This window comes from Amphibalanus amphitrite, unplaced genomic scaffold, assembly GCF_019059575.1.
Source record: "Amphibalanus amphitrite isolate SeventyFive unplaced genomic scaffold, NRLGWU_Aamphi_draft 000374F_arrow, whole genome shotgun sequence".
NCBI classification, from domain to species: Eukaryota; Metazoa; Arthropoda; class Thecostraca; order Balanomorpha; family Balanidae; genus Amphibalanus; species Amphibalanus amphitrite.
In genome coordinates, this window is record NW_024881868.1 from 193,654 (window position 1) to 217,940 (window position 24,287).

The 24,287-nt window shown below is 46.9% G+C and overlaps 2 protein-coding genes across 2 annotated transcripts in view; one reads left to right on the forward strand and one right to left on the reverse strand.

Moving 5' to 3' along the window:
• LOC122389846 (RWD domain-containing protein 1-like) overlaps window positions 1-17,550 on the reverse strand; it is a 33,930-nt gene extending 16,380 nt beyond the window's left edge. The window contains exon 1 of the mRNA XM_043382289.1: window positions 17,532-17,550. The gene's annotated coding sequence lies outside the window, so the exon portion shown is untranslated. The remainder of the gene's footprint in view (window positions 1-17,531) is intronic.
• On the forward strand, window positions 7,864-23,998 carry LOC122389860 (gamma-aminobutyric acid receptor subunit rho-1-like). Its single transcript, XM_043382312.1, has 5 exons — window positions 7,864-8,161; window positions 16,201-16,337; window positions 22,428-22,498; window positions 22,766-23,001; window positions 23,866-23,998. Exons 1-5 carry the CDS (start codon window positions 8,115-8,117, stop codon window positions 23,996-23,998), a joined length of 624 nt encoding a protein of 207 aa, XP_043238247.1. The 5' UTR covers window positions 7,864-8,114.
• Window positions 23,999-24,287: the final 289 nt, after the last annotated feature.

The following is a 24,287-nucleotide window of genomic DNA, read 5'->3' on the forward strand; positions in this document are numbered from 1 at the left end:
GCCGTGGCTTCACGTTCGAGATGTGTGCAGACTGCAGCGTAACCCTTATTCCTTAATCGTCCCTTAAAGGACGGGGCGCGTCAAAAGTGCCTCAAGGCGTCGTCTGATCGCCAAAATAATGGTCGTAATCGATTCCTCGGGTTGATATCTAGCCGCAGTTTTGGGTTCCAGATGTGTGGCACCGGTCCCTTACCCCTTAGTCGCCCCTAAAAGGAAGGGGCGCGTCAAAAGTGCCTCAAGTTTTCGTCTGATCGCCAAAATAATGGTCGCAATCGATTCCTCGGGTCAATATCTAGCCGCAGCCTCGGGATCCAGGTGTTTGGCACCGGTCCCTGGACCCTTAATCGCCCCTTTAAAGGAAGGAGCGCGTCAAATGTGCCTCAAGGTGTCGTCTGATCGCCAAAATAATGGTCGCAATCGATTCCTCGGGTCGACATCTAGCCGCAGTTTTGGGTTCCAGTCCAGATGTTTGGCACCGGTCCCTTACCCCTTAAATGCCCCTTAAATCGCGCTCCGTAGGGAGGGGGGCGATCAAACGAACCCTTCAGGCACTTTTAACGCGCCCCGTCCTTCAAGGGACGATTAAGGGATAAGGGATACGCTGCACACATCAGGAACGTGAGGCTGCGGCTAGATATCGACCCGAGGAATCGATTGCGACCCTTATTTTGGCGATCAGACGAGCCCTTGAGGCACTTATGACGCGCCCCGATAGGCGTTATCACAAATGTATTCGCGGCCATTGGGGCGACGTAAGAAAAGAAGAAACCAACTGGCCCCAAGAACTTTAAATTATCAGTTAGCATGCACCTTTTCCTTGATGTGTAGAGAATTTACCATTATTTGTTACAGAAAATTGCATTTAAAATCTTCCATTTATGCTTTTTTCATCGTTTGCACAATATGTTCTTTTACTCTAAGCTAGAAACACTAATTAGAAATAGTTCCCGCATTATCAAGAACAATAGGGAAGGCTTGAAGTGAATAAAGTAATTTAAACGGTTTTGTAATCTATGTGAAGGCACTTCTAAAATTGCCTGTAGAAGTATTGAAGGCAAAAGTTCAACTTTTTCACAAGACAGATGTCTATAAACCTATTTAACTTGTGACAACTCAGCCGGTATTTCGTCGCCTACAGCCCAGCTTTCCCTAGTGACCGATAGAGGCGCTGCTATCGACGTCCGCCCGTGCCGCCTAACGCCGTCCTTTAAAGGGACCCTCCCACCTTAATATTAGTTTTGAGTTGAAATAGCCAAGTTTGCGGCCAGGCTCAGAAACCACCATTTATCCTGGTCGCAACCCCCGCAGCTTTATGGTGTTCAAGAAATTTCTTCCCTTTACTTGCAGGGTGGGACCAGCGTGGTCCCTATCTCTTAACCATTACGGGAATCTGATGACGTCATTAGGCTTTCGAACGTCCGTTAAATGTTTGACTAAAACGTTTTGTAGCACGCGGTGGTATATGCTGCTTTGCGCGCAACAAATGCCGCACTTTCAAATAAAGTCGCTAGGAACAGCGGAGATCCCAAAAAGTAAACAAAAGTAAAGGTCTAATATCTTGAAAACTGGTGAATATTTTTCGATGAAATTTGGTAGATATTCGTTTTTGCTCTTTCTGAACCGAGCGACATCACTTTCATGCCAATTCATTAACTTTTTTGAAGGTGGGAGGGTCCCTTTAAGGGACGATTAAGGAATAAGAGATACGCTGCAGTCTACACACATCTGGAAGCCGAAGCCACGGCTAGATATTGACCTGAGGAATCGATTGCGACCCTTATTTTAGCGATCAGACGAACCCTTGAGGCACCAACGCGTCCCGTCCTTTAAGGGACGATTAAGGGATAAGGGATACGCTGCACACATCTGGAACGTGAGGCTGCGGCCACATATTGACGCGAGGAATCGATTGCGACCCTTATTTTGGCGATCAGACGAATCCTTGAGGCACTTTTGACGCGCCCCGTCCTTTAAGGGAGGATTAAGGGATGAAGAAGGGGAGTTAGACCAAAATAAGTGTCATATTCGTGTTCCCCGCCCCCTAATTGACCCCTGGGGTGATTTTCCTGCCCATTTAGAGACTTTTCAAAAAGTCTCTAGATTTTTCAGCTGGCCATTAGATCCGGCAATTGGGGTGACGTCTGCTAAGAGAGTACCTAAGAAACTAAGGGCTAAGGGCTAAGGGCTAAGGTCCGTGTTTTCACACTAAAAACACATGCTAGACGTTCTTGGAGGATCATCGACAATTCCTGTTCAATCGCTATGCCTGTATTAAGCTTTAGCGGGTAAACGAGAATCAACCAATCAGAGGTCAGAAACGGCACGACACTGACAAACGCTGACACCGTCAATCTAGCAGCAGATTATCATTCGCATATATATGTATAGGGGGGGGGGGGTTGGATGGACTCCCCCATGGTTTTTCGCGAATAACTCGCGCAAAAAGCGGCCGATCACGACATGTACCCTCCTCGCGTTGATCAATTTTACACCTACTCTGAAAATTTCATGACCCTAACCCAAATGACCTTTGACCTGTGAAGTGACCTATTTCTCGAGGCCATGTCTAGAGGCCGTAATCGCGATTTGGCTAAGTCGGCTCACATTAGCCGCGCGTTTGCAAGCTTTTCGTGGTTTCAAACATTCAAACATGTGATTCGATGTTGCTCCCGCCTCCCATGCATTAGGGTGGATGTCAAGGTCACCTGAAGGTCAGTTCAGGTCATTGACCTTTGGTGACCTCGGTTCACTTTCTCGAGTTTTACATGTTTCTAGGCTAGTTTTTGGAGCTGAATTCGAATTTAGAAGCCATTTGAGCATTTACGAAGTAGTTTTGGTGCCTTTGTAGCATGTTACGAAGCTGTCAGAGCCGGTTGACACCTAGGGTAGCCTGGGGCAAGACGCCCCAGATAATTACGGAGCGAGCGAAGCGAGCGGAGTCTTACGTAGAATTAACGGAAATTTCTGAGTATGAGCGGCCGGCCGGCCGGCCGGCCGGCCGTGCGGACGCTTTTGCGAGGCTTATATCTCAGCAACCACTTGGCCGATTTACACGCGGTAATTTTTGTAGGGTAGCTTCATTCCTTCTACCAAGTATTGGACTATTCCCGATGCATGTGGGTGACCCCTTATGCACGTGCCACGTGCAAAACGAAGAGGTGTCACTTTTGTAATTGTTGCAATATCTCGGTAACTACTTGGCCGATTGCGCTGAAAGTTGGCATGTAGGTAGGCACCCACTAGGCACTGCATATCCATGTGCCAGAGTTGGGGTGCTGCTGCACGTGCGCACGTGCAGGGGTCGTTTCCAGATCTCGAGAACGGCTCGACCGATTGCGCTCAAATTTGGTACACAGTTAGGGACCGGTTACTAGGGTGCCGTGCACAAGTCAGTTGGGACCCATTTTGCACGTGCGCACGTGCAGGGTGCCGCTTCCAGATCTCGAGAACGGCTGGGCCGATTGTGCCCAAATTTGGCACATCGCTAGAGACCAGTCAGTAGGGTGCCGTGCACAAGTCAGTTGGAGGTACCCCCTCGAAATTTCGCACGTGCAAGACCCACCCCCTCGCTCGCTCCGTTAGTCGCCCCAAAAGGCGTTATACTGGTTTATTTTGCTACATAACTTTTGTCCCACATCACCTGGAAGGCCAAATTTGTGCTAATGCGTTCTTTGGACATTTTACTTTAAATTCCACCCCTCAAATTCATTCATTTATGATCGGACTCCCAGCTAGGAAGTGATTTGTGAAGGAACTGCAAATGGGGCATTTTGCCCCAACCCCAGGGCAAAACGCCCCACGGCCTGGGGCAAGACGCCCCATATCTAGATTAAAGATTAAACATGCTAGTTGACTAAATCTTATATGAGAGGCCCGTTAGACCTTGGGAGGCACGGCACTGAAGTTAGCACCTTCCATCCTGTCAGGTGTTCAGCTATGACACTATTGTATGTACAGGTTTTTCACCTGCCTCATAAGGCCAAATAATAAATTATTGCAATGCAAATGTTAACGAAATACTTCCTTTGTCATTAATTTGCTGAAAAAGGTACATAAAATTGCATAGAAACTTACTGTTCGCCAGCAACCGAACATTAGGAAGTGGGTAGTCGGAACAACACATGAGGTAAAACGCCCCATGGGGCTTTTTGCCCCGCGACCTACTGGGGCGTTTTACCCCATCACGTAGTTTGGTCAGAGAACAACGCCTTGCACTCCAGCAAGACATAATTTAAAACGGACCAACCCAGCATTATAAGCGCTAGACGATAGTTGTTCAAAATACATAAAAGTCGTTAACCTGATGTGAACCATAAAAGAACGCCATGATGCGTAATCTGACTACAAAACATAAAAATCACTCCAAAAACAAATTTTTGGCTATATCTCCCTAAAGAGTTATCACAATATCTTTCCAGTCTGCTCATATAATAATCATATAGTGCACGTTTTATAGAAGAGAGAATGTTTCCCCAGAACCTTGCCAGTTCCGAGAAACATCGGTGAGGCGTTTTACCTCGGCAGGGCGACTTGCCCCGGTATACCCTACTACGAATACCCGTCACGACCCCTACTGGCTGGCCTGACCTGACCTGACCAGACCTGGTCTAAATACTTAAAAACATTATCTGTGATCAAAACTAACACGATATTCGTGATCAGCACCCCGAAAAACCCCATAGCAGCCACACTTTACGACTTTCTGACAGGTCCCGATTTTGCGGACTTTTGAGTCATTGACCTGACCTGGAAGGTCAACCAATGACCTAAGACCTTGACCCGCGCCCCACTGGGGTCTGCGTATAACGCGCCCTACTGAGGGGAGCTCTTCGTAGCCCCCCCCCCCGGCCCCCCTCCTAAGTCTGAAACTACTGGGCCGATCGTCAAAAGTCAAACGGTGTCTGATAGCCCCGGAACAACTGTCGCGCGAAACCTAATTTCATTGACCTCGAGGTCACCGATGACGTCACAGGTCAGGTCAAAGTAAAAAATTATTAGCATTTTAGCTTGTTCAGATTTTGGGCTCTGGCCGCCGTCTTACAAGTCAGATCAGGCTCATTTTTGGTTTACACACTCGTGAACAGATGCTTCTAGGGTACCAAACTTGAACTTTGATTTTCAGGTCAGGGTCAGGTCATCACAGGACATGGAAATCCCCCCTCCGTGCGTTCTAGGATGGGAAATGGCATTTGCAGGCGTGGGTTAACCCCCGCGCGCGCCCCTCTGGGCTATTCACTATTCAGCCAGTGGTGGATCCAGGGGGGAGGGCATTGGGCAAAATGGGCATTTGCCCCTCCCAAACGGCATAATTACGGAGCGAACGAAGCGAGCGTAGTCTTTCCTTAGATTAACGGAAATTTCTGAGCATGAGCGGCCGGCCGGCCGTGCGGACGCTTTTGCGAGGCTTATATCTCTAATCTCAGCAACCACTTGACCGATTTACATGCGGTAATAGGATAGCTTCATTCCTTCTTCCAAGTATTGGACTATTCCCGAAGCATGTGGGTGACCCCTTATGCCTTATATGGTGTCAGTTTTGTAATTGTTGCAATATCTTGGTTACTACTTGGCCGATTGCGCTGAAAGTTGGCATGTAGGTAGGTAGGTACCCACTAGGCACTGCATATCCATGTGCCGGAGTTGGGGTGCTGCTGCACGTGCGCACGTGCAGGGGTCGTTTCCAGATCTCGAGAACGGCTCGACCGATTGCGCTCAAATTTGGTACACAGTTAGGGACCGGCTAGTAGGGTGCCGTGCACAAGTCAGTTGGGACCCATTTTGCACGTGCGCACGTGCAGGGTGCCATTTCTAGATCTCGAGAACGACTGGGCCGATTGTGCCCAAATTTGGCACATCGCTAGAGACCGGTTAGTAGGGTGCCGTGCACAAGTCAGTTGGAGGTATCCCCTCGCAATTTCGCACGTGCAAGGCCCACCCTCTCGCTCGCTCCGTTAGTCGCCCCAAAAGGCGTTATACTGGTTTTAACATTACGCCTATGGACGAGGCATGGAAAGAATCGATAAGTTGTTATGGTTTACGCCCCCCCCCCAAAAAAAAAACTCTGAGCTGGATCCGCCATTGTATTCAGCCATACGCGCCCTGCTGGGGGGGGGGGGGGGGCGCCCCCTGTCTAACTTCCGAACCGATGGCCGTAGAAAGACGGGGAAAACGGCAATCGAAAGCTCTCAACAAGGCGGATCTTAGCCCGCGCCGGGCCGGTGCTCTGAGATTCCGCGCCGGGCCGGGGGGAGTGTGTCTGAACACCTTCTAACTCGGCTCCTGGGCCACGTAGCGACACTAAGCGGCAATCGAAAGAACGTTCAAAATAAGGACGAAAACACTTCGATCATTTTTTGGGTCAGGTCAAAGGTCAGGTCACCAGAGGTCACCAAAGGTAAAATGTTGACTATTTCAACATTTTGGAAACTGCCAACGGCTATCTCGGGAACCGATAAAGCTACAGCGCCGCGGAAAAGCGCATTCGATAGCCCTTTTACAGACCTTTCTGTAAATGTTCTCACATTTGACCTCAGGTCAACGGTTAAGCCTCCAGAGGGCAAAAACTCCAAAAATAGCCGTTTTACGAAAAGTGTTTTTCAGCAATAACTTTTGACTCAAAGAGCCATGACATTACTTTTGCCAGCATCGTGTTCCTCTCGCCGAGACGCGTCGAATGAACTATAATTTGACCTTGAAAAGTCAACTTGAAAATTTGACCTCAGGTCAAGGTCATAACCTGACCGGAAAAGGTCATGTTGCATATCAGTCGATCTGCAACGTCGAGCCGAACACATCTTAGGTGTTTTGAGCGCTCTAGCACGCCTCTATCAGAAGTTATTAGCGAAAAACTGTTAGATCCTGTTCGTGACCTGAGATGACCTCGGGGACATAACGAGGGGTCACAGTTGCCATTTTCCGGTTCAGTGTGTCAATTTTACATACATCTCGATGTTTGAGAGTGTCTAGAATAGCGTTCGTGCAAAACAGACGCTTTCCCATTGACTTTATAGGTAATGGAGAGGCCGCAAAATTGACCTGACCTTAGGTCACCGATATCAAAATTCCGAGATGATTTTTTTTTATAGATAATGTTGCTTTTATCAATCGCCGAAAGTTTCAAGGCAATCGATCAATCGGTGTAGCTATGACGAGCATTCTTATTTTTTCTGAGGTGAGGTCACTTTGCGTGACCTGGTGACCTGACCTAAGGCGACCTGGGTCTGAAATTTTCACAACATGTGCGGAAAAGATGCACAAACAGGTGTGCCAAAAACCACCCTAATGCATGGGAGCAACATCATATCCCATGTTTGAACGCTTAAAACCACGAAAAGACTGCAAACGCGCGGCTAATGCGAGCCGACATACGCCGAATCGCGATTCCGGCCAAACATGGTCTCGAAAAGTAGGTCACAGGTCAAAGGTCATTAGGGTCAGGGTCATGAAAATTACAGGGTAGGTGTAAAATTGATTGACGCGAGTGTACTGAAAGTTTCGTCGCGATCTGCCGCTTTTACGCGAGTTATTCGCGAAAAACCGAGGGGGGTCCGTTCGACCCCCCCCCCCCCCCTATACGGGCGAGGGCCTGCCCTGTACGCATTGCGTAATATGAACATATAGGCCATAGGGCCGAACCAACTCAGGTTCGGCGGTGCTGTAGTGCTGCCTAAGGCACACGCACATACATGCCCACATCCGCATTGCACGTTTAGGCCGAGTCGGTGTCAGCCAATGGGGTGTCCGTCCCCCCTTCCCTCCACCGACGCCGTCGCTGCCTCGGGCTGCTAACCAGGCGACAGGTAGCGCCGAGGCAGTGGCTACGTCAGTCCGCGTGCTGCTGCCGACGGCGAGGCGGGACCAGCTGCGACGGGAAGCCCGAGGAGGACGGCGCTGGGACGATCAGCAACAGGTCTGAGGGCACAGCTCTGACGGACAGCGACGGTATCGACGGGCACTGCGAGGAAGGACAACGGACAGCGACGAGAAGAATGTGAACGCCGAGAGCAGTGCGCAGCGGATATAACTGGCCAGCCTGTTTGATTCAAAAAAGACACAGCAAGCTGGCCTCTTCCCTGCCTCAGGGTGACGACGGTGATCGCCTGTCTTAGGTCGCAATGGCATTCGTCGTTCGCTGTGCCTTCTTGGTGGTTGTTTGGCTCAGGTAGGTGGGGAAGGAGAGGCGTGCAAACGCCACAAATGTGATTTTTTGCCTACTTCGTGCCCCGATGCTGGTAAATGATCATTTAATAATGTGGGAAAACACTTCCTGACACGCAAGACATGTACCTATCGATGGAAGCTATAAGCCCATTCCCAGGCTGTCACAGAACGTGTCATTAACCCGCGCCGGGCCGGTGCTCCGAGATTCCGCGCCGGGCCTGGGGGGGGGGGGGGGCGTCTGAACACCCCCCTTCTAACTCGGCTCCTGGGCCACGTAGCGACACGCGGTAAGCGGCAATCGAAAGGACGTCCAAAATAAGGAAGAAAACACTTAGGTCATTTTTTTTTGGGTCAGGTCAAAGGTTAGGTCACCAGAGGTCACCAAAGGTAAAATGTTGTGAACATTTCAACATTTTGGAAACTGCTGACGGCTATCTCGGGAACCGATAGAGATACAGCGCCGCGGAAAAGCGCATTCGATTGAGCCCTTTTACCGACCTTTCTGAACATTGCTCTCAGATTTGACCTCAGGTCGGGCAAAAACTCCAAAAATAGCCGTTTTTACGAAAAGTGTTTTTTCGGCAATAACTTTTGACTCAAAAAGCCATGACATTACTTTTGCCAGCATCGTGTTCCTCTCGTCGAGACGCGTCGAATGACCTCGAAAGGTCAACTTGAAAATTTTACCTCAGGTCCAGGTCATGACCTGACCGGAAAAAGACATGCTGCATCAGTCGATCCGCAACGTCGAGCCGAACACATCTAAGGCGTTTTCAGCGCTCTAGCACGCCTCTATCAGAAGTTATTAGCGAAAAACTGTCAGATTCTGTTCGTGACCTGATATGACCTCGGGGACATAACGAGGGGTCACAGTTGCCATTTTCCGGTTCAGTGTGTCAGTTTTACCTACATCTCGATGTTTGAGAGTGTCTAGAATAGCGTTCGTGCAAAACAGACGCTGTTTAATTTTCTCCCATTGACTTATAATGGAGAGGCCGCAAAATTGACCTGACCTTAGGTCATCGATAGCAAAATTCCGAGACATACATTTTATAGATAATGTTGCTCTTATCAACTGCTGAAAGTTTCAAGGCAATCGTTCAGTCGGTGTAGCTATGACGAGCATTCTTATTTTTTCTGAGGTGAGGTCACTTGGCGTGACCTGGTGAGCTGATCTAAGGTGACCTGGGTCTGAAAGTTTCACAACATGTGCGGAAAAGATGCACAAGCGCCGCCGTTTTTGAGATATCTGCGAAAAACCGCAAGGGGGGGTGTTCAAACACCCTCCGGCCCGGCGCGGGTTAACCCGCGCCCCGTTGGGGTCTGCCGAGCAATGCGCCCTGTTGGGGGGGGGGGGGGAATTTGCACCCACCCCCTAAAATCTCGAGAACCACGCAACATAGCGACAAGCAGCACACAGTGTTGGATAGCCCCAACAGGGAAGTACTTTGTGACCCAATTTCATTGACCTAGGTTAAACTGATGACGTCACAGGTCAGGTCAGATGTCGAATTTTCGAAAATCGAGTGAAATGCATTTCATTTAAAAATCATCGATGGGGAATTGATTGTCAAACACATATTTTTCTATTTGAGGTCACTGATACCGGGTCAGGTCACAGAGATAAGGTCACTGAGGGTTAATTGGTTAGGACGTAAAATTCAGAAGCGCCTTGTGGATAGGTATGACAGTATGGAATATGGCTGTTGTTGAAGTGGCACCTCTACCTACATAGGGCCTTGGCTGACGTTTCTGTGTTACTGTATAAGTGTATAGGCCAAGGGGCACTAACAATGCAAGGTAACGTACCGGCAGCCCCTTTCCCCCAAAAGTCATCTGAATCTGATCTAACACATTCCATTCGGCACCCGAGTGCCCTCTTCTTTACACACAGACAGACTTAATTAAAACGTTATCGGCAGCCGTACCAAGCAAATCGTTGATGCGCTGTCGGAGACTCGGGCCTTCGTGATAAGCTCGGTGATCCAGACTCCAGAGCCTAGACTGCTGTGTTCGATCTCCATGGTTCTTCTGACGTATGTATGTACATACAGTGGATCTAGTAAGGATCTCCAGACGTAACTAGATGGCGTTGAGCCTTAGTCGAGTCCATGTCAAATTCAGAGAGAGGTCACTACCGAGCTGGGCCCGATGGGGAAGTGGGCGGGGGGGGGATGGAGAGGTCACGGCGCGGGTGACCTGTCAAACAGACATGGCGCGGTGGGGCACTGCCGCAGGCAAATGGTGCACTTCAGCGTTGTTCCATATCGCGGTGGTGGGCCGGGCGGCCGGTTAGCTTGACTGCTTGGAAGGAAAGGATAATGATGCATGGGCTTGCTGTGGCCGGTTCATCTACTGTCAACTATGATGCACCCAAAGTAATGCAAATGCGATGTTAGTATTGCAGCTGGCAATGGAATGCTAGCGAATGCTCCAGGCGACCAGAAGCTATAAGGATTAATATTATTTACGTCTCCTGAAATTTTCATTGAATATAATTCAAGCACTAGAAAGATCGTATCGTTCGCCAGTTTTTTGACCGGCTGGCGTTTCTTGCGTAGGGCGCCATTGGGCAAATAATTATCACGCAGGTGATTTTTTTTTTTTTGCTGGTAAGTTTAAGGTCAAATCAAGTAGCTAAGAGAAGGCGAGGAAAAGTGGACGAATGCCACATTTTTGTGCGGGAAGTCTTGAATTAAAAAAAGCTAAATGTAAGCTAAAAAAAACAATAAGATCAGTTGATGAAAATATTTGACCCGAAATTAGCTTCTGTTTTGTCGGACCATGTTTGTGTGTAAGGCTCCGGTCCACCCTGGTCCGGCTCCCCCTTGTTTTATTATAAATTTGGTCCGAAACTGTTGAATGAAAGGAATCGCAAGGACACAGTCCCCGCTAAGCTGAGCCGATTGCGTTGGCCCTGCCCTCTACCCTCCGATCAAGCAATTGCTGGTCTATGGCAGAATTTAGAGTCAAAATTTTAACGTGCGCACATAGCCGCGCACGGCCCGTCCCCTCACTGACTTCGCCTGACAGCGGCCTGCCATCAATCACAACCATACCCGGCAGGAGGCCGAAAAACGTCGAGCACACGTCGCGTTTCGAACGCGGACTTCTACAACCGGGACGTGCGCTCTCAACACACGGAGTCCAATGCTCTACCAACTGAGTCACCGGGACGGACATTCAACCCTGGGTTTCGCCTCTTGACATTGACTTGACAGACGTCAGACACTTTGGCCGGACTTAAGTCCGAAACACCGAGCAAGCTGCGCGGGGCGATACCTGTGCTCGTAGCGTTGAGGTTGGGTAACCTGTGAGCTGAATGCGATGTCGTGGGTTCGAGCCCTACTCCCGGTCTGGTTTTATCTAGACGCGAACCAAAAGCTTTCCTTCTACTGCAACACAGACAAGCGCGATAACATCTTTCCCCATTATTTTCCCCCAATATCCTTTCAATAAAGTCATAATTGTCGGCTATAAATGTAAAGCAAAGTTTCATTTTTAAGAAAATATTTTTTGGTCATTTTTCTGGGGCCATTTCAACTCTTTTCTTTTCTGATTCTTTTCGGCCCGATAAAACTCACCAAACTGAACGTACCAAATGAAAAAATATCCATCTCAAATAACAGTATAGAAAAGCCTAAGCCATCATGCAACTATCGACTGAATAGTTGCATGCTATGAATAGGGAAAGATGGGAGAACACCGCCCTTTGAGGAATACCGCCCAACCCGATATCAGAAATATGAAAAGGTCTTGGGCAACAGCTGACTGTCTTTTGGCAGTGTGAAGTCAACAGAAGTGCAGGTATGGACAGTGCACCGCATGTTTTAGGTAATTTGTGATAAATTCCGAATTTTACGCTTTGTGAATAATTTTTACATTTTGTAGCATAATTAGTAGAAGAAAAATTATTTTATTTGAAAGACAATAGTCCCTGAAGTAGTATTTTTTGTCATAATTAGGACTCATCCAAACATTTCGTGCTTCTGCTCGAGCGCTGTTTTTGTCCTGCTGCCATATTGAATGATTTTTTTTTTAAATAGAGAAATGCAGCTCCTTGGGTAACACCACCCACTTGGGCAATTTAGTATTTAATAGCACATTGTGATGCCTGACCCAGGAGTGACGCATTTCAAATAAAGAATGAACGTTTTTGCTATGTTTTCTTTTTAGAGGATGATGAGAAATTTCGAGGAAATAAAATTTTAAGACTTCAAGTCGTCTAGTTGTATAAATGAGTACTATATTGTACCAGGGATACAATAAAATTGTTCCAAGTGCATTTTATGATTTTACTAAAACGTCTCGAAATTTACGATAAGAAGAACAACTTACTATGGACGTCAAACCCCTTGAGACCCTACTTTTTTGCGATAATTTTTAAATGTGTCAACTCTCGTTGACAATATTCTGGCAATGTGTGTTTCAGAACCTGCCGAAACTTTTATTACTAAGGTATTTTGACGCCAAACGATTATGAAAGGTACTTCTCATTCACTCGTAATGTTAAATTTCACGGAACGAATCTGCTGTTTGGGTAGAGGCTACGCGCTCACGGGGCGGAGCCACGTAATGACGTCAGCGCTAAGCTCCGCCCTACCCCTCCGGCGCTCCTTGCCCGGCGACCGGTCACTCGCGTCTCTCGCTCCATTCAGGCTTGATGGTGGGCGGTAGCTGGTAGCGGTAGCGGGCGCTAGTAGATGGCATTTAGAGCAGATGGCGCTGGTGGCGGTGCTCGAGTGTGGCCGAGCGCAAGCCTCTGCCCGGGCCTGAATTGACCTTAGCATTACGAGTGAATGAGAAGTACCTTCCATAATCGTTTGGCGTCAAAATACCTTAGTAATAAAAGTTTCGGCAGGTTCTGAAACATACATTGCCAGAATATTGTCAACGAAAGTTGACGCATTTAAAAATTATCGCAAAAAAGTGGGGTCTCAAGGGGTTTGACGTTCATAGTAGGTCAGGAGTTGTTGAGGACAAACTGAGGTCATGCTCGAGCAAAAATGTGCAAAAAAATTAAATCTTGAAACGCTCACAAAAGCTACAGTCACAAAGTAATGTAAAAGCTCATTATATGGTCATGTAGAGCAAAGACGGCACTACAAAACTGCTATCTCGGATTTGCAAAATTTTGGATTTTTACACACAAAAATAAAAAATTGTTTGCTAAATAAAAAATGTAAAAAAAAGTTTTTTTAACGCAAAAAATGCCAAGTTTTTTTTTCCGAATTTCGAAAAAACATAATCCATGTGATATTCCCTGCGCTCTTCTATCTACATACCAAATTTTAGATCGATACCTCCCTTTTTGGCCAAGTTATATAGCGAAGAAATGTTCAAAATTGATGACGTCAAATTTTTGAACTCATTTTTATCAGTTCTAGACCACCTAGCGCGAAACAAAGACCCCCATTGAACTCTTCGTTACGAGTTGCATCGAATCGATACCAATTTTATGCAAAAATATCAACTTCGAAATTTGACCTAATTTGAATAACTTCACCTTAACCTGAGCTTCACCAAACCATAATCTAAACAGGCCAAAAAGGCTGCCTGACCTATATTATCGCATTTGGCATATAACATGGACCATAAAACATGCATCACATGATATTTTCATATTTTAACCCGCGCCCCGTTGGGCTCTGCCGAGCAACGCGCCCCGATGGGGGGGGGGCATTTTGGCCCCTTCCCCCTAAGATCTCGAGAACCACGCAACCTAGCGACAAGCGGCAAACGGTTTTGGATAGCCCTATCAGGGAACTGCCTTGTGACCCAATTTTATTGACCTAGGTCAAACCGATGACGTCACAGGTCAGGTCAAAGGTCAAATTTTCACCGTTTACAGGCCTTTCAAGAAATGCGCTGTAAAATCGAGTAAAATGCATTTCATTGAAAATCATCGATGGGGAAATGTTCTTCAAACACATATTTTGCTATTTGAGGTCACTGATACCAGGTCAGGTCACAGAGGTCAGGTCACTGGGGGGTCACAATATGAAAGTGTCGTGTGATACATGTTTTATGGCCCATTTTACATGACAAATGCGATTATGTGGGTCAGGCAGCCTTTAAGGCCAGCTTAGGTCACGTTTTGGTCAAGTTCAGGTCAAGGTCAGGTCAAGGTCAGGTCAAATTAGGTCAAATTTCAAAGTTCATATTTTTGCATAAAATGGGTATCGAATCGATGCAGCTCGTCACGGGGAGTTCAATGGTGGTCTTTGTTTTACCGCACGTGGTCTAGAATAGCTAAAAATTAAGTTCAAAAATGTGACGTCATCATTTTTGAAGTTTTTTCGCTATAACTTGGACAAAAACGAGATATCAATCTGAAATTTGGTATGTATATAGAAGAGCACAGGTACTATCTTATATATTCCGTTTTTTTTTCAAAATTCGGAAAAATTTTGGATTTTTTTTTTAAAGTTTTTTTCTAAAAAAAATCAATTTTTTGAATTTTTTGGGGTAAAAAACCCAAAATTTTGAAAATCCGAGATAACAATTTTGTAGCGCCGCTTTTGTCTACTAGACCATATAAAGAACTTTGAAATTGCTTGAATAACTGTAGATTTGGTGAGCGTTTCAAGATTGCATGTTTTTTGCTCATTTTTGCTCGAACATGACCTCAGTTTGACCTCAATAACTCCTGACCTAAGGTGAGCTAAGACTTGAAATTTGGTGTGAAGGTGTCAAATTGATGCCCGGGAAGGTACTGAAAATTTGGTGCCGCTGCACGCCGCCGTTTTCTTGCTATTCAGGAAAAACCACAGGGGGGGGGGCAAAATGCCCCCTCCAACGGGGCGAGGGTTAACAATCATATTGTTCTACATTCCTACATCCCCAGCGTTGTCCAAAGCAGCGAAGTTATAAATTGATGGGAATTTAAAGCCTGTTGCCAGCCATACCATTGCTGGAACAAGGTGGAAAATCGGCGTGACAACCGCCACGCCCACTAAATGGCTGGCTGTAGCCGGACCATATTCTTATGTCCAGACAATGGTCAAACCAATGGAACACCGGGCCGGTCTCCAGCGGGCGGTGATGGTGGCGTTAAGCACCGTTTCAGCGGGCCGTTAGCGGACGAACCGGCCCGCCTCGGCTCATTGTACCCCGACCGCCGGAGGGTGCAGTCGACACGGCATGCGCATCGATTGCAGTCGCCACCGCGCCAAGCATGCAGGGCGTCAGGTCATTGGGGGTTTATGGCCGCGGCCGGCGGCCACCGGCACAGCGGACGGTGGCACAAACGAGCGGCGTGCGCTGCCTCTGTCTGCACCGCGCCGCCGCGGACGGATTTTACCGGCCCGCCCCCGGTCGATACTCGAGTGGCTTACCGACAAACTCATGGCACTAATTCCCGGCTGCGATTGTCGCACCGTGGATGAACTAGCTGCAGGATTGCAGGCTGCCACGGACGTCGGTCACACAGTTGCTCGGTGCGTGCGCGCCAATGCTGGCGACGCACGGAATGTCGCGTTCCATGTGTATGAGAGGAAATTGTCACATTTGAACAACAGCGAATACTCACTGAAATACGCACGCCACTGTGGCCTCAGGCACGGACATATGTGCTACAATGCTTCTGACGACTCAGTACATACTTGTTACATCGGTCCGACGAAAAAAGGTGATTAAATCCTGAATAATTTCCAAGTTCGACATTGGCATAAATGTCTCTATAACCGGCCGATGGAACTTCAAAAAGCACAAATTGTCCAGACGGCCACAACAGCCAACAGCCCTGTTATATGACTGATCGGATTTATTTCCTTGTTATTGGTTTGATTTTGGCCTCATCTGAGTGATAAACCCAGCCAAATCTATAATGAATCTCTTGCTAAAACGATAGCAAGTCCGGGTGAGATCCCTCGCCTGCCCGGAGCACGTAATCCTGAGTACATCCTGTTCAATCCCATGGTGCTAGAAAAATTGCCGCAATCTGGGCTGAATTGTCCATATATGAATAGCTATTAGATAACGACTGCCATGACGACTGCTAGGAATTAACTGACCCACTGCCCCGTGCCTTCATTTCAGTGGAATAGCATTCAGCTCAACAACAAGCGACGAATCCCAGCCGGACATCTTCAAGTCATTTCCAACCATCCGGATTAAAAACGCATCGGAAATATTTCCGCCAGATTACGATAAAACTGCGTTTCCAACCCCTTCAGGTAAGCTCGACGCGTCATGTGAGCAACGCACTTATATTTTTCTATACAATATGCCTAATTTGACCGTACTTAACATTCGGATATGTCAAGCCTCTGATAGCCTGATACTATGCTGACGCAGAAGTGGCAGATGTTTTCTCGTAATGGCATCTTGACGAGATGTGCACTGGAAAAGTCACATGTCCTCTTATGTAGGTAAAACGTCAACTAAGAAGGCTCCATTATTTTAAAGGTAGTGTGCCACCTTTGAAAGATTTCCCGTTTTATTTTTCCTAGGATAAGAAGCTTCTGTTTTTACCTAATATCGCAAAAAAAATCAAAAGTGGGCCTGGAATAGTGCCTTTTTCGCCTAAAAGTTTATCGGTTTTTAGATATGTATAACAACTGTAGTGGGCTCACCTGCAAACAGGCGTCGGGCAACAATCGCGAATGCGGCGCACTTGTGACAATAAGCAAAGGTCATTATAGTGTTACGACCATACGACGTACGGGAATGAGTTATCAGCTGTCTAATCGTAGACAACACAATGTCGAGCCTTAAACTTTAAGCCTGTATTGGTATTGTTTCTTAAATTTGGCTGTCGAACATTAATTTGTGGTTTGAAATATGATTTTATGTAAAATAATTGATATGAAACAGCCGTCTCTTAAGTTATGACCCCATTACACCACACGCAAGTGGCAGAAATGACAATGATCAGCTGACGCATTTTTCTTGGCCGAAGTCAGAGCGCGCGGTCCGACGCACCACGCGTATTTGGAAATTCCGACCTCGACGAGCATCAGAAGCCACCTAACAGGCGTGTTCGAAACCGCAGGAGATGATGATGAACGGGTTTATCGAAACTTGATTGGATGAGCCTATCGGTAATAGCGATTTTAGTGTGTGCATTTATTGTTCATAGTGGTGTGAAATGTGGTTGGGGTACGACCGACAACCCGTCGGGGCGAATTTCGCACTGGGGTACTCAAAATTTGAAGAATTTAAGACGTTTCCATAAGTTTTGAAGGTATGGACAAGTTCTAAAAATCCGGTTCTCCTTATCCGGGTCATTAACTCCATATGGTCCAGGAAAGCTGGCACACTACCTTTAAGTTTCGTGGCATTAGCTGCCCGTTCTTACTCGAAACATGTTGTATATGAAACGCATGGAAATATATTCGTTTGACTATACAAAGACAAGGAAATCTTACCTTTTGCAACTTGCAATGGGTATCACTTTTAACATCAAAATGGCCGTTTTCACGACGGAATAGCAGGCATCTATTTAATCCCCATTTGATCCTTTGGTTCCTCAGGAATTTTAGTAGTTCTTTTTAGTAGGTTCCCCAGCTTTCGAATGAATGGTGCGTTAGTTTGCTATTTTTCTATTAAATATCACATCGATTTACTTTATCTAAGGATTTATCACTAATATCAACATAAAGCGTAAGCACAATTATAAAATTATGAAAGTATTAAATACTAGTACAATAGTTAAAAAAAGATACTGAGTTGCCAGGCTACAAAGAATATATTCATTTATGGCGCACGACAGACATTTAGAAAGCAGCGCCCTGTTTTATTGCACGCTGCTAGCCGCTTCCATTGGGTTTTGCAGGCCGACGTCATTGGTCGTTACACGTATGATGTCACGCGACTTGTGGCCTGTCACGGCTCTTTAATGATCTCCACTAAATGAATGCAACAATGGCCTTTTAAGTTAATCTCTGTGGCCATCTGTCTATGGAGCGACCAATATGAAAGTTGGGTGAATTTACCGGGGTTACATGACTATGAGCAAGCAAATGTGTATCAGGAATGGATTTAGGTGGAGAATTGCGCTGGACCATGAGTGCTCGAACGCTCCCAATTCCACGCCGGTTTGGCTTTGGAGCCGAGACAGACGATGCGGGTCAAGGTCACCGCTGCGGTAACGGTGGATTGGCTGCGCCCGAGCACCCGTAACGCGGCACAATTCTCCATCTATGGATTTTCCTATTCGCTCAGCATTGTGATAGGCGTTCGTAATAGCATTTACTCTGCTCATGTACCTATCACCGGTTATTTAAAAGAAGTTTTTTGTGGGGGAATATCACGGCTTTAGGTACTCGGTGGCCCTATTCACGACTTTCAAAGAATGCTCCGATAACTTAACACCGCACAGACCTACTGCATTAGTGAATCTGACAGAAGGTCTGTGGAATTACATCCCCCCTCACCACACCCCTAAAAACTCATCCAGTGTCCAAAACCACTTTTATCGACTCGCCAAAAAAAACACACACACACACACATACACACACAAAGCATGGGGCATGTCAGCTCTCAGTTCATTTATCATTGTCTTTACCATGGTTCAATTGCATTGCGCGATTTAAAGCACGTGAGTGCCTATATAGTATATATGTAGAAAATAATATCTACAGCAAAACATCCAAAATTACAAAGGCTGCAATGCTTAAAAAGTAGGTTCATCAAGGAAGCCCATTTTTACTTGCGTTGTGTTCCCAACCATGCGATTCCAACGCGGGCTATTCGCAACGTCTGTTAAGGCACGTTAACAACTGACAACCCGCCACCGCTGCCACTTATTCATAGATGGTTGATATCGCAGCTTGGGCGTCAGCAGCGCGGCCCACAACGCGTCGGCGCCAGCGCACGCAGCTGTTGGCACTCGGCAGCCGGTGTTGCGACTTAACGGCCGGCCGGCCCCATGAAGAAGCTCTTGGTGAAGCTTTGTGATCGCCTCATAGCCGCCTTGGATGTCATCTTTCTTGGCAGATCCATCCGTTCAGATGGTACGGTGCAGTCTGGATAAAGGACGAAGTCCAACGCCGCTAACCCCGCGACCGCCACCCCACAACGTGGCCGCAGACCGAACGGGCGTGAGGGCCGTAAGGGCCACCCCGCCATCCGGTAGGTGCTGCTCATCACCATTGCTGCAGCTGTTCCCAACCGCCTCAATCGCCGCCGTTTTGCCAGCAGTCGCGCCGCGGAATGGCAGAAGCTCCAGAGTAGCCTCCAGCGCCCCTCTCCGCACGTGTGCAGGTGCACTGCGGCCGCCGGGTCCGACGTCCAGGCAGAACATGATATTTCCATGCTGCTCCGACGGTGGGCTGGTCTTGTTTGGGCGTTCCTCCACTGTGACGTCGGTCACGCCTGCCCCGGCCAGGGCGCAGAGGCCGACGTGTCACCATCCGGTTGCAGTCCTCAGTCGGGTCGCAACGTGTACCTCTTCCGCAGCGTGGAGCGCGCTCCCGCTGGGCAGCGATACAGCCAAAAGTAGCATAGCATGCGGGCGGCCAGCGCTGCGCCGGACAGCGGACCCATGCCGGGGGTATGCCGGTCTCGGCCATTAGCGGGGTCGTCGGGGCCGAGGCTGTACATACAGCTGGTGACCGCGTGAGCCGCCAATCGAAGCTCACGGCTTATAAGCTCGCAAGGCCCTATATACCAGGTAGGGTCGTCCGGCGATTCTACCTTTTCGTGACGTCAGCTCGTGACGTCATTTGGAGTCAAGTCTCGAAGCCCCGTTCAATCCCCATGTAAATGAGCGATTTTCGAAGCACTGTAGAATGAAGTCTGCACAAGATATATCAAACCTAAGTATCTTATCTGAAAGAGCAGACAATTTTCTGCAAGTTATCTATTACGTGTTTTTCGCTAAATCATTTGCTTTTTTCATAAAAGCGTAAAATGTCCCCCCATGTCTCCGCAGCCTCCCTGCCGCCGGCCGCCGCGCGGTCGCGGTAGTGTAGTGGCTAGCGTGCCCGCGCAGTATTCCAAAGGTCCCGAGTTCGAATCTATGCGGTGCGGAACTTTAATTGCAATTCCAAGCTGAATATACGCACATCCATAATAAATTATTATTCGTATAGCTAAACTGTCACCAAGCTATCCATATAAATTGACTTCACCCAAAATATCGGCAAGATTCTATTAAAATATAAATTCAAATATGGCGGCTTGGACTGCCGCGTGCGTTAGGCTCCGCCCATAGCTCCGCCCACATGCGTGACGTCATTCGTGTTAGTGGACACGCAGAGAGATAGGGGACGACATGGGCCTGATAAGCTCGACGCGGGCATCACACGCCGTCCCGATGGGAGCTCCACGACGCCGCCGCGAACTCCAGCGCGGCTCGCAGCGCGAAGACCAGTACGGACGGCCGGGGCAAACGGCGTGCGGGAGTCGCAGGCGACGTTCTGCGGACAGAAAGGGTTGGGCATAAGCTGGTCGGCAGGACACTCTTGAGCCGAGCCTTGGATGTAATTACAGATGATCCAGAAGCATGCACAAAAATTCATGACACACTATTCTCATTTATGTATTTGTTACATATGATATGATATACCAGTTCATGATCAGTGACGCATTCTGGGCAATATGTTCTAAAGTGAAGTAACTGAAGTTACAGCTTAAAAGCTTAAAAAAACAGCTTAAAAAAAACACACACACACATTCGATAGCTTATGAGAATAGCACCGTACCCAAACTCAGTTCATGTTACAAGAAAAAACAGTAATAATGCCTCCTAATTTTGAATGAAATATAGGTATGAGTAATTTGATTTGGAAAGCAACAAATTTCCGCACATCATTTTAGCAAAATTACTATTTTCTTCAGCCATCAGGTTACACAAAACTATAGTAAACTTTATGATCTAGTTTACACAAAACCAAAGCCCCGATTTTAACAAATGTAGATAAAATTTAAACAATTTTAAAAAATGTATCGTGGAGAAAATGAAAAGTGTAGATTTGTAAAGCCGGGATATTTCAATTTCACGGATTAGGCACTTAAAGAAATATCTTCACCTTTCTTTGAGCCACCAGCCTTCACCCAAGTTTTACACGAATGTAGTGAAGCAGACAATGTGGCAACTCAAAATTGTGATGGTATGAGATAATTATGACGGTAAAAGAAAAAGCAACACAAGGCTCCTTACCCTCGTTTTTTTCACATGGGTTCAGATAAGGCTTCAACTGTTGCCGACCTGAGGAGCTATAGGGACTTGAGCTTTCCAAAACTCAATTTCTAAAGGCACTGAGCAGTGTTTGGCTTTCACACGAATGCGATAGTAAGTTATATGAAGTTGACAAAGCAAGCAAAGCAAAGCATGATGCCCCGCGCGTCCGCCCGCGACCACACCCCGCGTCCGACTCCCGACCGCCGCGTGACCCGAGGCGCCCGGCGGTCACGTGACCTACCGGCCGGGACTGCAAACGGCCTTCACCACCATTCTTGTATGACGTCATATCCTACTGAGGTGCTGATTGGTCGGAATTAGATACCTGAAGGTAATTATCTGCCGTAGTTATTTTTGTTTCATTGTTTTGCGTGTTTTCTTATATGAAATGTAATTAAAATATTTGTCATATTTTAATCACCATTGCAACATAACTGAATAGGTATAAAAGAGAACTCGATATATACTTTCCTTGTTTTTAAGAATTCCGGAATTAGATACCCGAGGGAGCAAAGAGGGAGCAAGTTGCCACGCTGATTTAATACCTCATAGTCGAAAGGTGGGCTACTAGAACCAAAAATTGCTGTGTTTGTAAATAAATAAGTGATTTGAGGGCAAAAATGCCCGGATTTAAACTTCTAAAATTATTTTGAACATAAAATATTTCAGTTTGAGGGATGTTAAGGCCTCTAAGGGTAGGTACTTTTTAGGTATCAAATAAGTTCCTCTGCGAAAGTTCCGTCGTGAAAACGGCCAATATGAGTTATTGTTGTAAGCGTTAATTACCTATTGCCAAATGACTTCCATGTCATTCGACTTCCTTGGCGCTGCGACTGGCGTTTCTAGTTTAGACATTGGACCAGCAGTACTTGAGATCTGCGGGGAGGGGTGAGGGGTCGAGGTGGCAGTGGATCACGCGCCACCCCGTTACTCGTAGGGTGTCCAGTCCACTATACATGAGCCTGCTACTAATAGGTTTGACATATTTTCATGTCTAGCTTATTTTTCTTTCGGTGTATTTTGCAGCTCTTGCAGCTTGTAGCTGCATGTGATAAATAATTTTAATTTTGTTGTCATGTGAAAGCACTATAAGTTCATTGTATGCGACAGTGTGACTTACCATCATGTGTCGTTTCAGATGGGAAGCCGATGGTTATCTACTTTCGCTTTAGCTTGGCCAACATTGTCGAGATTGATGAAGCTCGCGGCGTAAGTTGAGAAACTTCGATAGCTGTCCTTATAGCTGAAGAAGGTACTTTTTAAAGAAAATGGTCGTGGTCAGTTCTACATATAGTAAAAACGAATTTCAGGCTTCACGATGCGCTCTTCTTAGAATATCACACGTAAGCATGTTACTTATAATTTAAACGCAACTTATTCGAAAAAGCAGCATTCATGCATCGTACAATATGTACATTGTGCATTCGATTCCATCATGTTCACGGCTGTTCTAAGCCCACCGGTTTGTGCCGCCAGTTCGTGGTGTACCAGGCGTACATGTCGCTCTACTGGAAGGACGAGCGCCTGGTGATGCCGCCGCTGCCGCCCGGCTCCAACGCCTCCAGTGTGCAGCTGGACACGCTGATCCAGCAGCGGCTCTGGGTGCCGGACGTCATGGTCTACAACCTCGAGGAGATGACGCAGTTGGAGATGCTGGGGAAGCTCGGGATGCTCCGGCTGCTCACATCGGGCTATGTCCAGTACGGCATCTAGTGAGTAGTCCACTACAAGGGATGGGGGAATACTGTACACTCATGAGATACTCTCAGATGTGTATCGAGTTCGAAAACTCGCTGCGGTAGGTAGGTAGCGGAGGGAGAAGGCAGCACCGGCGAAAAGGGAGAGAAGAGAAAATAGAGAAGGGCTCGTAGATATCGTCTAGGTGAAAAGAAGATAACAGATAACGGAATAAACAGATATTACATATAGATATATAAACAGCTATACATACAGATAACGCGTGAAAAGAAGTTGGGTAAAGGATGAAAAAGAACGAATGAAAAATAAAAGGATGAACAAAATAATGGAAGGGATAATGTTGTTAGAATGGCAGGTTCAAATTTCGAGGAGAAATGACATGGGGTTATTGACATGGGGTCCAAGTGAAGATGCCGAGGAGAGCTGGAAAACTATAAAGATGGACACGATAAGCTATCGACCGCTATACATTGCGTGCTGTGGCCTGTGTATTGTCAATGCTATCAACTTTATTAAATGGGTGACATCGACGATTAAGCATGTTTGCCCGGTGTTTCACTGAAAGTACATACACGATGCTGGTCGCAATGGTCCCTTGGCTTCGCTCTAGGTAGCTGCAAGTTCGATCAGAAAGATGTTATTTATTTCGCTACTTGCAAATGATATGATAACAAGCGCCATAGATGTGCCATAGATAACAGAAAACCCATATATACCAAACGTTATGTAGGGTATAATGTTTTATATTCATTCAGGCTGGCTAGTGCAGATGACATACACTATATAATTTAGCGTGTCAGCGTGTTATTATAATCAAACGTTATAATTACATAATTTTTTAACGGTCTGTTTTGCATTTGACCTGAGCGACCTTTCAGCGCCCGGTTGTCCGTGGCCTGCCATATGGACTTCTCTACCTATCCGTTCGACACACAACACTGCTCGCTGAAATTTGGAAGCTGTAAGTGCATCTACCGCTATGTTCGTCCTATCTCGTTATACGTTAGGTAAAACTTTTTTGTAAGGTTCGACTGCAATTATTTCTGTTTGTCATTATTGAGAAACTTGTGATGTACTGGAAGCTGAGATGCAATGATAATGCTAGCGAACTCCGTGAGACTTTCTCCGCTGATACAATAATGACGAAGCGTATCAAGAAAAAATCATTGCAATGGTTCCGCTGGATGAACATGTTGAACCACTTGCAAGGGATGGGAGGCATGTTAGCCACAAGAGGCGTGGGATCTAATTTTCCGAAGCACCGTTTTTTTTTTCTCTTAGAGTAAAACGAAATGCTAGA

Excerpts from the sequence above, each read along its gene's own strand:
- LOC122389860 (XM_043382312.1), top strand. The coding sequence starts at position 8,115 with ATGGCATTCGTCGTTCGCTGTGCCTTCTTGGTGGTTGTTTGGCTCAG. Across the intron at positions 8,162-16,200 it reads TTGGTGGTTGTTTGGCTCAG|TGGAATAGCATTCAGCTCAA; the intron begins GTAGGTGGGGAA and ends CCTTCATTTCAG. Across the intron at positions 16,338-22,427 it reads TGCGTTTCCAACCCCTTCAG|ATGGGAAGCCGATGGTTATC; the intron begins GTAAGCTCGACG and ends GTGTCGTTTCAG.